General features: G+C 42.6%; 1 protein-coding gene across 1 annotated transcript in view; it reads right to left on the bottom strand.

Annotated features, from left to right (window-relative positions):
- Positions 1–536: 536 nt before the first annotated feature.
- Positions 537–14261, bottom strand: part of LOC120977263 — a 46850-nt gene continuing 33125 nt past the window's right edge. The window contains exon 10 of the mRNA XM_040405112.1: positions 537–1038. Coding sequence (XP_040261046.1) covers positions 845–1038 — 194 coding nt within the window. The 3' untranslated portion in view covers positions 537–844. The remainder of the gene's footprint in view (positions 1039–14261) is intronic.

Below are 14261 nucleotides of genomic sequence, written 5' to 3'. Positions count from 1 at the left end.
GGGCACTGTGCTATCATGCTGACACTATAGTGTGATCGGGCACTGTGCTATGATGCTGGCACTATGGTGTGATGGGGCACTGTGCTATGATGCTGACACTATAGTGTGATGGGGCACTGTGCTATAATGCTGGCACTATGGTGTGATGGGGCACTGTGCTATGATGCTGGCACTATGGTGTGATGGGACATTGTGCTATGATGCTGGCACTATGGTGTGATGGGGCACTGTGCTATGATGCTGACACTATAGTGTGATGGGGCACTGTGCTATGATGCTGGCACTATGGTGTGATGGGGCACTGTGCTATGATGCTGGCACTATGGTGTGATGGGGCACTGTGCTATGATGCTGACACTATAGTGTGATGGGGCACTGTGCTATGATGCTGACACTATAGTGTGATGGGGCACTGTGCTATGATGCTGGCACTATGGTGTGATGGGGCACTGTGCTATGATGCTGAAACTATGGATGTGATGGGGCACTGTGCTATCATGCTGACACTATAGTGTGATCGGGCACTGTGCTATGATGCTGGCACTATGGTGTGATGGGGCACTGTGCTATGATGCTGGCACTATGGTGTGATGGGGCACTGTGCTATGATGCTGAAACTATGGATGTGATGGGGCACTGTGGCTGTGATGGGGGGACATAGATGTGATGGGGCACTATGTGGAGAGCAATGCGATGTAAGGCTATGGATGTGATGGGGCACTGTGGCTCTGGTTATGATGGTATATACGTATATTTTATATAATTTATAATTTTATTTTCTTCATTTTCAATGTGTGTAAAATATGACATGGAGCAGACATGACGTTATCTGAAGAACTAGACCCTATGAAGATGAGGAGATGTTCCGGGACACTCTGAGGAGGACACAGCTGCTTTCTTCCAGGAGGGTATAGATTTCATCCAAACGTAGGTCCTTTGCTTGTCGCCTATTTATCTCCAAGATTTCATCTCCTACTTCTAAGATTCCCTGTGGAAATGATGAGGTGAAGGCTCCGCTCAGCTGAACCACGTACAACCCTGACAGGAGGTGAAAGAAAGGGTTAGCATTAGGAATGGACAATCAGATGTCGTAGACAAGGTCAGTAGGTTAGACAGTAATGGGCTGAGGGAGAAGGGGACGATAGGGTAGATTTGGAAAATAGTAGAACGTCTAATGGTTGGATATTGCTAAGATCCACTGGTTGACTATTATTATAACAGATCTTCCACCACACGTTTGCCAAAGTAACTATATAGCAATGCCCCTCCACTATTTATTCTAAACAATGCTAGTTTTAGGTCTCCTCTCTCATGGCAGAGCTATGGTATGATGGTTGGTTGAGAGTTTGAAATCCATCTTCTGTCTCATCCGAGGCTCAGACTGCTGCTTTGCCCTCATCTTTTGTTACACTGCAGCTGGGCTTCTTCAGGTTGGCTGCTGTATACAAGCACAAGCCCCCCACCTCACCACTGAAAAGTCAATGAATGGCTGAGAGATGCTTTCCATTACAGCTTGATTAAAATCCAGAAGCAGCTACACCACTGATGGTATAAGAAGAAGAAAGAAGATGCCTGCTGGCTTCTGCACCTGCCAAAGAGATTCTATATTGGAGATCACACGTAAAGATTTCAATCCAGTGATGTGGGAGTCTTCTTGCAGTATGTATCAAGCCACAGCAGGTGCATAAAAAAGAGGGGGCAAATAGCAAAGATTAAATGGGACCCCCCTATTAAGGTGCTTGGCATTGCCACCAAGGACCGAAGTGCATGGTATTTTTTTCTCCTTCTAACTGGCCCAGACTGACTGCCCTACTGGAGAGATTCCCGATGGGCTAGTCACACCATCTTCCAGGCCGCCTCTGCTAAAAAGCCATGATTTTGCTCCAATTTACATAGAACCATTTAGATTGCAGTCAATTATCAATGGTTTTGCAATAATTTTGTACAAATAATGCTTTTTCTATGTGTATTGCAGCAAAATTGTGGTGTTTTGCTGCAGTTTTGTGCAATTCATAGCAAAAGTGCAACTGTAATGGACCAAGAAGAAGGACATAGATTTTAAAGAAGCTGGAGGAGGTCATTAGAATGAGAGTGAGCATTTGTTGTAACAGAGGTGGTCACCATGGGATGAGTATGGGGGTAAACCATAGGTAGCAGTATTAGAAAGGGGAGATCATAGGATGCAGTCTGTGGGAGGAGGCATGGGGAGCATGGAGAGCAGTCTTTGTAAGACAGTAGGAATGGGGAGAAGTCTGTATAAGAGAAACGGCATGGAGAGCAGACTGTGTGGAAAAGTAGTTCATGGGGAGCAGTCTGAGAAAGGGGCATGGGGAACAATCTATGTAAAAGAGGGAGTCATGGGAAGCAGGCTGCGTGAGAGGGAGAACCATGAGGAGCAGGTTGTGTTAGAGGGAGGACCATGGAGATCAGGCTGTGTGAGAGGGAGTACCATGGAGATCAGGCTGTGTGAGAGGGAGGACCATGGGGAGCAGGCTGTGTGAGAGGGAGGACCATGGGGAGCAGGCTGTGTGAGAGGGAGTACCATGGAGATCAGGCTGTGTGAGAGGGAGGACCATGGGGAGCAGGCTGTGTGAGATGGAGGACCATGGGGAGCAGGCTGTGTGAGAGGGAGGACCATGGAGATCAGGCTGTGTGAGAGGGAGGACCATGGAGATCAGGCTGTGTGAGAGGGAGGACCATTGGAGGCAGGCTGTGTGAGTGGGAGAACCATGGAGATCAGGCTATGTGAGAAAGAGGTGGTCAAGAGGGGATGTTCAAGAGCCCAAGTAGAACATCTAGTATCTATTGATGCCTCTAAAGGTGGAATAGTGGGCAACTGATAAGGCAAAAAGTCATCTTTGTCCATGAACGCGATCATTTAAAGGGGAATTCCATTTATGTTCCCAACCTTAGTGTCATTTCAAACCAAACACACTCTTGGACTACCATAACCAAATCCTTAACATGGTGCCCATCCCCAGTTAATTTCATAGGTGTGACCAGAGCTGAAGGGCCTTGGTTACCAGTGCCATATCCCCTTTTGTTCTGAAAACTGAAGATCCCAGCTCAAGGCTCCATCAATGTGTTCCCATCTCAGAAATGATCTTCTACAAGTTTCCATAAACCCCTTTGTGTGAAGCCTCGATGTTCTTCACGCCTTGATTATTCCATATGTAAATGATCCATCAAGTTGCTCCTCTTCCTTCTCTCTTGACCTTATCCTTCCATCCAGGAATGTAGGAGAACATCTACTCTCCCATTCTAAGACATAAATGATGCTTTTAATGTAAGCCTCCTGTTCCTCCGTTACCGAATGGCGTGCTTATTTTGTTTATGGCGCCCTCTAAAAAGCTTCCTCGTCTTTTCATGTTTGTCACATCAAATCTGACGGAGTAGACAGAGCGGGTTCTATACCTGACATCAAAACTGAAACCTGGCTGTTGAAAGGAGCTGTGTTGGGCTGAAGAAAAGCTGCAAGTTCCTGCAAATCTCCTTTCATCCTGGAACTCTTTGACTTGCAAAGCATTCCCAGGGGCCTTGATGAACTGAAGCAATGCCTCAGAAAGCCAGGGATCACTGGCCACCACACATGAAAGAGCTGTCCTAACTTGTCTAAGCATTACCTGCTTCTTAAGCTTTAGCTTATAACCCATTTTATGCTTTAAGTGCATATGGAGGAGTCACGGGCACAGCTAAGGCATTGTTCAAGGGAAAAGAAAGACATTTTGTAAAAGTGCTATGACGGGTCAAAGAATGAACCGTTGTTAACACAACGGGGCGACTGTGTCCTGAAGCAAGAAAGCCACAAATCCGACAGAACTACACTTCCCATGATGCTTCATTACTTTATTACTGTAATCTACTGTACTGTAAGTTTATGGGCCTACACTTCATATTTTTGTTATATAGGCCTAATCTATATATTTTTGTAAGTGTATACGGTATTGTACTGATCAGTAAGTATATGGACGGTCCCTTACTGTATCTGTCTGCATGTCTGTAGACCTAAACTGTATCTACTTGTAAGTATATGGTCCCTTGCTAATCTATCTTTAAGTCTATAGGCCCGTACTGTACCTACTGTGTATGTAAACCTATGGAACCATATTGTATCTAAATCTAACTATGGATACATATGTTTTTTAAGTCTATAAGCACATACTGTACCTACTGTATATGTAAGCATATGGACCAATACTGTATCTAAATGTAAGAATTGGTCCATATTATTTCTAGGTTTATAGGCCCATACTGTATCTATCTACTTCTAGAGACCCATACTGTATCTATCAGTAAGTCCACAGGTCCATATTATATTTATATGCAAGTCTATGGGCCTATACTGTACCGACTATATATGTAAGCCTATGGACCCGTGATTTATCTAAATGTAAGTATAGGCCCATACTGTATCTATCTACGTCTATAGACCCACAATGTATCTATCATTAAGTCTATAGGTCCATACTGTATCTATATGTAGGCCTATGGACCAATACTGTATGTATATGTGGGTCTATAGGCCCATACTGGCATATACAGATATAGAAAAGGATTCTTTACAGTAAGAGCAGTGAGACTATGGAAGTCTCTGCACGAGGAGGTGGTTATAGCTACTAGAGATGGTTCGTTGATCCAGGGAGTTATTCTGTTGTCTGATTGGAGTCGGGAAGGAATTTTATTCCCCTAAAGTGAGGAAAATTGGCTTCTACCTCACAGTTTGTTTTTTTGCCTTCTTCTGGATCAACTTGCAGGATAACAGGCCGAACTGGATGGACAGATGTCTTTTTCAGCCTTATATACTATGTTACTAAGTAACTGTATATATTTATATATGTAAGCCAATATGTCCATATTGTTTTCTTAGTCTATAGGCCCATATTGTATCTACTTGTAAGGCCTCATGCACACGACCGTTGTTGTTTTCCGTTCCGCAAAATGGGGTTCCGTTGTTCCGTGATCCGTTTCCGTTTTTGTTTCCGTGCGTCTTCCGTTTTTTTTTTGGAGGACCACCAGAAAAAAAGGAAGGAAAAAAAAAGTGTAAGACAGGTTTGCCATGCAAATGATAGGAATAAAACGGACGCGGATGACAATCGGGTGTGCCTCCGCATTTTTTAGTGGTCCCATTGACTTGAATGGGTACGCGAACCGTTTTTCGCGGACAAGAATAGGACAGGTTATATTTTTTTGACGGACTGGAACCACGGACCACGGGCGCGGATAACAAACGGTGGACTATCCGCATTTTCAACGGCTCCATAGAAATGAATGGGTCCGCATCAGAAACGCTAAAATCGGCGGAACGGATGCGGAAACAAACGGTCGTGTGCATGAGGCCTAAGTCTATGGACCCATATTGTATCTCTATATGTAAATCTATATGTCCATATTGTATCTATCAGTAAGTCCATATGTCCTTACTGTATTTATTTGTAAGCATGGGTCCATATTTTGGTTTCTAAGTCTATAGGTCAATTCTATTTAGGCTTTGTCAGTCTATGGGTCCAAACTGTGTATAGGTCTATAGGTCTATACTGTATGTATCTACGTCTATGGGCCCACACTCTATCTATATGTAAGTCTATATGTCCATACTGTATCTATTTGCAAGTATGGTTCCATATTATTTCTAAGTCTGTTTATGTTTGTCAGTCTATGGGTCCATACTACAGTATGTCTATCTGTAAGTCTATAGATCAATACTGAATGTATCTAAGTCTATACTGTAGGTCCACACCATATGTATCTGTAAGTCTATAGATCAATACTGTATGTATCTAAGTCTTTAGGCCCACACTGTATCGATCTGTAAAACTATGGGTCTATAGAGGAAGCAAAAATGAGATTCCTCCAGTGGATAATGGCTAAAAAGATGACAACATTGCTAGCTTTCGAGACTACTCTGGTTTCTTAATCAGGCATGTTATAACACAGTATCTGAAGATTCACATATTTATACACAACAGTATATGCAAAGAGGTATCTCCCAGGAAAGAGGACCATCTTGCCAGTGCCACCTATGGTTCTCTTTCTTTGAAGATACCTCTTTGCATATTCTTTTCCCATGGAGCATTGTCAATAAGTCTCCATACCATGGAGTACTTCCAGTAAGTCTCCACACAGGACTGGTCTCTATAACCACTTCCTGACCGCCCATTGGGCGTTCTTGGGCGGTCGGTTTATCTCTGAATGGACGTTCTGGAACGTCCTTTCAGATATTGGAATCTGGACGCTAATCGTCCAGCTGCCGAGATGGGGGCCCACTGTCAGTGACAGCAGGACACCCCAGAGAGAAGGCAGGGACCGTTCCTGTATGTCCCTGCCTTCTAGATCGCTGTATACACAGCGCTCAACGAGCGCTATGCCGCTTCCTGTCCCGGCCCGGTGATCATGTGACCGCCATGGCCGGGGAAATGCAGGAGCTGACGGGTTTTCCATAGACCACGATCAGCCCAGCACTGAGGCTGTACAGCGCTGTATACCGCTGTGCAGCCTCTCTGGGGGGTGTATTTCCCCTGTAACTGGGGCTACTATGTCAGCCCCAGTTACAGGAGAAATCAATAGTTTAAAAAAATAAATAAATGAAGTTAAATGTCCCCCAGAGGTCTTGTATGACCTTATGGGGGACACAAAGTGTAAAATATAAAATAAAAAAATAAAAAATAAAGTGTTTTGAAAAAAAAAAATTCCCCCCAAATCCGTTATTACAAAAATGTTAAAAATAGAAAAAAATAAATAAAATAGACATATTTGGTATCACCGCGTCCGCAACGACCAACTCTATAATAATATCATATTATCTACCCCATCAGATGAACACCGTAAAAAAATAAAAAATAAACATTAAGCCAAAACTGATTTTTTAGTTAGCTCACCTCCCAAAAAACATAATGTGATTAACATTATGTTTTTTGGGAGGTGAGCTAACTAAAAAATCAGTTTTGGCTTAATGTTTATTTTTTATTTTTTTACAAAATCAAAAAGTCGTATGTACCATCAAAATGGTAGCAATAAAAATGTCACCTCATCCCGCAAAAAATGAGCCCCCACACAAGACCATAGCCAGAAAAATAAAAATAAAATATGGCTCTAAGAAAATTGCAACACAAAAACATGATTTGTTTCTAAAAATGCTCTTATTGTGTAAAACGTAAAAAAAATAACAAAAATACATATTTGGTATTGCCGCGTCCGTAACAATTGTCTCTACAAAAATATCACATGATCTACCCCATCAACTGAACAGTGTAAAAAACACAAATAAAAATTATGCCAAAACAGCTTTTTTTTTGTCACCTCACCTCACAAAAAAACATAATATCAATCAATCAAAAAGTCGTATGTACCCCAAAATGGTAGCAATAATAATAATAACGTCACCTCCTCACACAAAAAACAAGCCCTCACACGAGACTATAGCCATAAAAATGAAAAAAATATGGCTCTAAGAAAATGCCAACACAAAAACATGATTTTTTTCTAAAAATGTTTTTATTGTGTAAAACATAAAAATAAAAAAACTAGAAATATTTGGTATCGTTGCGTCCGTAATGACAGGATCGATAAAAATATCACATGATCTACCCCATCAAATACACGGTATAGAAAAAAAATAGAAAATTGACACCAGTTTTTTTGTGACTTCACCTCCCAAAAAATGAGATAAAAAGCAATCAGAAAGCCAAATATACCCCAAAATGGTGCCAATAAAAACTACAGCTTGTCCCGCACAAAAAGCCCTCATGCAGCTCATTCAACAAAAAATCGCTCTTAAAAACCCTGACAGAAAATTCCATGTTAGAAAATCCAGATGCTGCTCCCTCCCTTCTGAGCCCTGGCGTATCCCCAAATAACAGTTTACGACCACAGTTGGGGTGTTACTGTATTCAGGAGAAAGTGGGTAGAAAATTTTGGGGAGATATTCTCCTGTTATCTTTTGTGAAAAAGAAAGTTTGGGCCTAAAGCACCATTTTCTTGTAAAATAAAAAAATTGAATTTTTAATTTTCACACCCAAGTATTAAAAATTCTATGAAACACCTGTTGAGTGAAGTGCTCGCTACACCCCTTAAAAATTCCTAGGGTGGTGTAGTTTACAAAATGTGGTCACTTTTGGGGGTTTGGACTGTGGGGGAACCTCAGGGTCTCTTCAAATGCAACATGGTGCCCAAAGACCATTCCAGCAAAATCTGCCCTCCAAAAACCATATGGCGCTCCTTGCATTCTGTGCCCTGTCGTGTGCCCAAACAGTGGTATATGACCACATATGGGGTGTTTCTGCAAACTGCAGAATCAGGGTAATAAATATTGAGGTTTCTTTTGTTGTTAACCCTTGATGTGTTCCAGGAAATAAACTATTAAAATGGAAAATCTGCAAAAAAAGTGAAATTTTGAAATTTCACCTCTATTTTGCTTTAATTCCTATGGACTACCTAAAGAGTTAACAACATTTCTAAAACCAGTTTTGAATAGTTTAAGGGGTGTCATTTCTAAAATGGGGTAATTTATGGGTTGGTTCTATTATGTAAGCCCCACAAAGTGACTTCAGAACTGAACAGGTCCTTAGAAAAGTTGACTTTGGAAATTTTCCAAAAAATTTCAAAAATTGCTTCTAAAATTCTAAACCTTCTAACGTCCTAAAAGAATACAATTACGATACCAAAATGATGCCAACATAAAGTAGTCATATGGTTAATCTTAATTAATGAATATTTTATGAGGCATCACTATCTGTCATAGGCCTCTTTCACAATACATGGGGCACCGGCCGCATGCATTCCGCATCACAGATGCGGACCCATTCACTTGAATGGGTCTGCAAATCTGGAGATGAGGAACGGAACTACGGAACGGAAGCACTACGGAGTGCTTTCGCGGGGTTCCGTTTGGAAAAAAGATAGGACAAATTCTATCTTTTTGCGGAACGGACGGATCGCGGACCCCATTCAAGTGAATAGGGTCACGATCCGCATGCAGCTGGGCAATTTGCGGTCCGCAGCATGGGCAGCACACGTTCGTGTGCAAGAGGCCTTAAAAGCAGAGAGATTCAAATTTAGAAAACAGTGAAATTTTTCACATTTTCGTTAACTTTTTGATTTTTTTTTATAAATAAAGGTAAAATATATTGACTCAAAGTTACCATTACCATGAAGTACAATGTGTCACGAGAAAACAATCTCAGAATGGCTTGGATAAGTAAAAGCGTTCCAAAGTTATTACCACATAAAGTGACACATGTCAGATTTGCAAAATTAGGCCTGGTCAGGAAGGGGGTAAATAGCCCAGTCTGGAAGTGGTTAAGGTGATTCAGCACCCTGCCTAAGATACACAACAGTACATAGGAATAGTGAGGTAGATAAGACAAGTGATGTAAAGCAGATCAATATGAGTGGAGTAGTAAACACACAGTTGTAACAGCAAATTGTTCTAGCAGTTACAGATAAGGAGTATGAAAGTTTTATATCCTGACCATTAATTCGAAAAAAAAAAACAGGAGTTTTTTTTTTCTGAATTGTGGACAACCCCTTTAACTTTTTCCATAAATTGCATGAAATTAAAATGCCTCTTCATGGACCCCATCCCGTCAATGTAGGCAAATTCCTTAAGAGATGTATAAGGTCATAAATCCATGTGATACATGCACTCCTGTGTGTGTCAAAGGTAATCATGAGGTTTTAGTCCCAGACTATCTTGTCCTTCTTAGATTTGAAATTCTCTTTTAATATCAAGAATTTCATGTCTGTGATGTTGTGGTCTATGGATGGCACAGCCGAAGTTAACAATCCTGGCTCAGCCCTTGTAGGAGGTTAGGGGTGGGCAGGGCCCACCCCTAACCTAGACTGGAGTTCAGATAGAGAGAGAAAGCCGCGCCTTGTACTGCCAAATCTCCGTACAGCATTCAAACAAAGTTTTGACCGAAGCGACTTCGGATCTGTGATCTGAGGCTCACATCGCTCAACACTACTTTTGACCAGTTTCACCGACACGGACACCCCCATTAGGACATCACAGATTTGGTGCCAATTTCTATATTTTTCATAAAAACCTGCCTGACTGTTAAATCCATCCTGGTGTAGAATATTGGAATATAAAGATTCCACATCCATGGTGGCCAGGATGGTTCCCTCTGGTAGGGGACAGATTGCAGACAGTTTATTTATTAAGTCGTATCCTGAAGACATGCGGCCGTATCTCTCACCAGGAGTTTGAGGACACCTTACACCCATCCGGAAATTTTCTTGGTGGGCATGCACACATAAGAGATTATCGATCTACCTAGATTTCCAGGTTTTTGGTATCTTGGGAAGCATGAAAAAAATTTCATATTCTTGGAGTTTCTGGTATCAAGCCGCGTTTTATTGTAAGTAGGCCAGCAATAATCTCTTTTTTCCTTTAGGATACTCCTACGTCAGGTCTGATGATAATTTCCCGAGTGTTTTTCAGTTCTATATGTATCTATCAGCATTATAGGCCATTTTGTATTTCCCCTCTCCTAACATGTCTGTTTTAGTATAGATGCACCACTATAAAATAGCCATTCTGGAGCACTGTGTTCTGTTGAACCTCTGTTATTCCTCTTGAAAATATATGAATAAAAGGTTTTTATTACTATGATCATGTTGCAATTCCCTACAGGCCCAACTTGCCGCTTTCAAGCAGTTGTGATTATTTCAGTGAAAAAAATGTAAAAAGTAAACCATTCATCAACGTCATTAATTACATTTACATCCAAAGATTAATTAGGAGGAAAAGGTCACAGTAAAATCCTCATCTCTCTGTTATTACGTAACCTTTTCTGATGTATCACTTCCAGCGTTCTCTGCATCCCCCTATTGATGCATTGATTAAGAATGGTTCTCTACTAGATTATCATACATTTTTGTCATTATTAATTCAATTTTGATTTATTATTATCAGATGATGATTTACCCCAACTAAACCACTCCCAGCACTTTGCTAGACACAGTGGTGAAAAAATATAAAAATATAAAAATTCGGGGGCAAGTGCCGCAGGTACTCGGGGTCCCTTTTACAAGGACTGATGAATCACCCCCTGATTGCCAGCGGACATCTTTTTTGACGTCGCTTGGTGAGTGTGGGGAGCGTTTACTGGGCTGAAAGCAAGTGGAGGCGAGTAAAAATGTCAGAAAAGGCAACCACTGTCATATGGCGGTCGTTGCTCCATATACACAGTCGAGTCACGTTGTTCTGACCACCTCCTACTTTTGACGCTGGCAGTATGTAGCTCATGAAGGAGATCACTTGTGGTGAGCTGGCTCGGTGGGTATATAAGGTGTGGTGAGCTGGCTCGGTGGGTATATAAGGTGTGGTGAGCTGGCTCGGTGGGTATATAAGGTGTGGTGAGCTGGCTCGGTGGGTATATAAGGTGTGGTGAGCTGGCTCGGTGGGTATATAAGGTGTGGTGAACTGGCTCGGTGGGTATATAAGGTGTGGTGAGCTGGCTCGGTGGGTATATAAGGTGTGGTGAGCTGGCTCGGTGGGTATATAAGGTGTGGTGAGCTGGCTCGGTGGGTATATAAAGTGCGGTGAGCTGGCTCGGTGAGTACATAAGGGGTGTGATAGGCTGTCTGCACATATATCCCTTGTTGCTGTCATGGGTATAAGGGGCGTTTGATCAGAGCTGCAAAAAGGGGTGATTATTGCCTTTCAGGCCGAGGGTGGCAGGATTTCTGAACCTGCGCAGTGTGAACTGTTCTCGTGCTGTTGTGGTGAAATGTAATGCCCCAGAGTGGTATTACCATTTCTTCACCCTGCTATTGCTAACAATAATGTCATTCTTGCATTTATTGCAGGTCCTATTACATTGTGCATTACTAATATTGCTCTGAAACTGTTATGTTCATGTAATGTTCCTGGTTGCCCAGCAGATGGCGGTGTGTATCTGGCAGAGAGAGAGAGAGAGATCCTTGGATAGAATGGAACTTACCATTCCATTCTCCCCCTTTTGGGCAGAAGTGGGCCAGTCCTGTTTCCTACCAAAGGGAAGGGTTGCAGTTCTAGTTTATTCCAGTCTAGTCTAGACAGTGGAGCTGAAAAGACATGCCATGATGTAGCATCTAGGGGAGGCAGCAGGAGTCTCTCCAGAGGAAAGCAGCTCCTAGAGCACCATGACTCCTTGCAGATTTACCTACAGATTGCCACGAGGGGGTCAACAGCCAAAGACAGCCCAATCAGAGACAGAGAACAGTCCTAAAGTCCAGCTGCCAGAATACAGCCAAGTTTAGCACAGCAGAGAGAGAGAAAACATAGTACTCAAGTGTGCCTACCAGTTTATGCCAAAGCCTGCTGGAACCAAGAGAAAGTCTGAATATTGTCTGGATACAATTTGATGCAAGTAAAGCTGTTGAACTTTATAAAAGTCTGGACTCAACTTATTCTCCATCTCCACCATTACTCATCCTTTTTATTGCTTCGGAGCCAAGCACTGGTATCCAGGTAGGAGCACCGTGACACACAGAGACTGTTAAGGCCGCACCACACCACTTGGCATTCCTATAAACCTGGGACACGATTAGCAGAAAGTGTATGATGAGTGGACAAATGGCACCATTGTCAATAAGTGACATGGAAACTGCTGAGCACCACGTGCCATTGATGTGAGAGGTGAACGTCAGCAATGAAGGTGTGCGATGGTGGACCATACTACAGGGGAGCAGCTCACTTCCAAAATGAACAAGGGGACCACCAGACATGTGTTTAATATATCAGTTCAGCGAATCCTACTGCATATAGGGCTCTGGAGTAAACGGATGGTCTCTGCACCTCTGGTAACCAAGTTGCAAAGGCAGAAAAGTCTTCAGCTTTTGCAGCAGTATCGGAATTGCTGGCAGAGGGTTGTCTTCTCTGATGAGTCACGCTCATCAGACGAATGGACGTTGGTGTATCAAGCGAAAAACATCAGGGAACAAATACCCTGCAACCATTGCTCCCAACCGATTTGGGTATGAATCCATTCTTGCAGATCACGTACACCCATACACGCTGACAGAGGGGCAGATGGGATTGTCCAGCAAGACAATGCAACATGTCACACGGCTAGAAATGTCCCACATTGGTTGGAAGAGCATAACCAAGACTTTCAAGTACTAGCCTGGCCCCCTAATTCCCTAGACTTGAACCCAATTGAGCACCTGTGAGATCACTTCAATCATTGTGTTCATGGATGAAGCCTTCCAGGACCTTATTGAGTCACTTCCAGCCCGTCTAACTGCTGTCCGTGCTGCACACGGTGGTTACTCTGGATATGCTGCTGGTCATAACAATGTGACTCAACTGTGTATCTCTATAGTGCAACCTAAGAAAAGCCAAGTGCAGCACTCTCGGTGGCCAGACCCCCAAGGATCAGTCGTTTATCCCTTACTCTGTCTCTAGGGGACAAGTTAAAATTTTGTCACAACCCCTGTAAGAGAATGTTACTGTATATATAATTTGCTTGCATCATAATGTTATAATACTTATGAGAATACCGGGTGTTATTTTATACCTTTCTATGGGTCATTTTGTGGTGTCCAGAAGGGAGACCTTTCTTTTCCCCACATGGGGAAAGGGTGCAAAACCCAAGTTCTATTGTAGTCTGGGGTCATTAAAAATTAATTTGAATGGACTTTCCACTATAAACATATTTTCAACCAATGGGACTCCCACGGATGATACGAATTTGGTGGTGGAATGGCTAGTTGTGTCATATGCAACTGCCAGGAACGGGGAACCAGGCAGACCTGTCATTGAGGTCAGAATTTTAAGATCTCTTTGGGTGGACATTATTATGGAACGTGTCTTCACAGGAGACCATCTAATGTATTCTACATGCCCTTGATGTGATGCGTTTCTCGGTGTGGATCCTGGACGATGTGTGAGGAAATGAAGGTATTTGAGCCAAGCTGTGATTTGGTCTCCTGACAGAGGTGATTCTTAATTTCCGAAGTCTGTGCTCATCTGCATTCCAATTCTAGACCAGCTCAGCCGACTACGGCAGTGATCATAGCGCATGGAAGAGATGTACAGGATCCTTTTCCCATGAAGCCTTCTAAAAGCCTGCTGGCAGCTGTCCAGCCATTAGATATGGAAATGCACAGTTCCCGGAAAGTGGCTCTCTCTGCATTTTGTCTCTCTCGCCATTATAACCAGCTCTGAATGCAGAACTAAGGGCACTTTCACACTAGCGTTTTTCTTTTTCGGCATAGAGTTCCGTCACAGGAGCTCAATACCGGAAAATAACTGATCAGTTTTATCCTAATGCATT

This window comes from Bufo bufo, chromosome 8 (genome assembly GCF_905171765.1).
Source record: "Bufo bufo chromosome 8, aBufBuf1.1, whole genome shotgun sequence".
In the NCBI taxonomy this organism is placed as follows: Eukaryota; Metazoa; Chordata; class Amphibia; order Anura; family Bufonidae; genus Bufo; species Bufo bufo.
The sequence above is the reverse complement of the archived record's forward strand: the minus strand, read 5'-3'. Positions and strand labels throughout refer to the sequence as shown.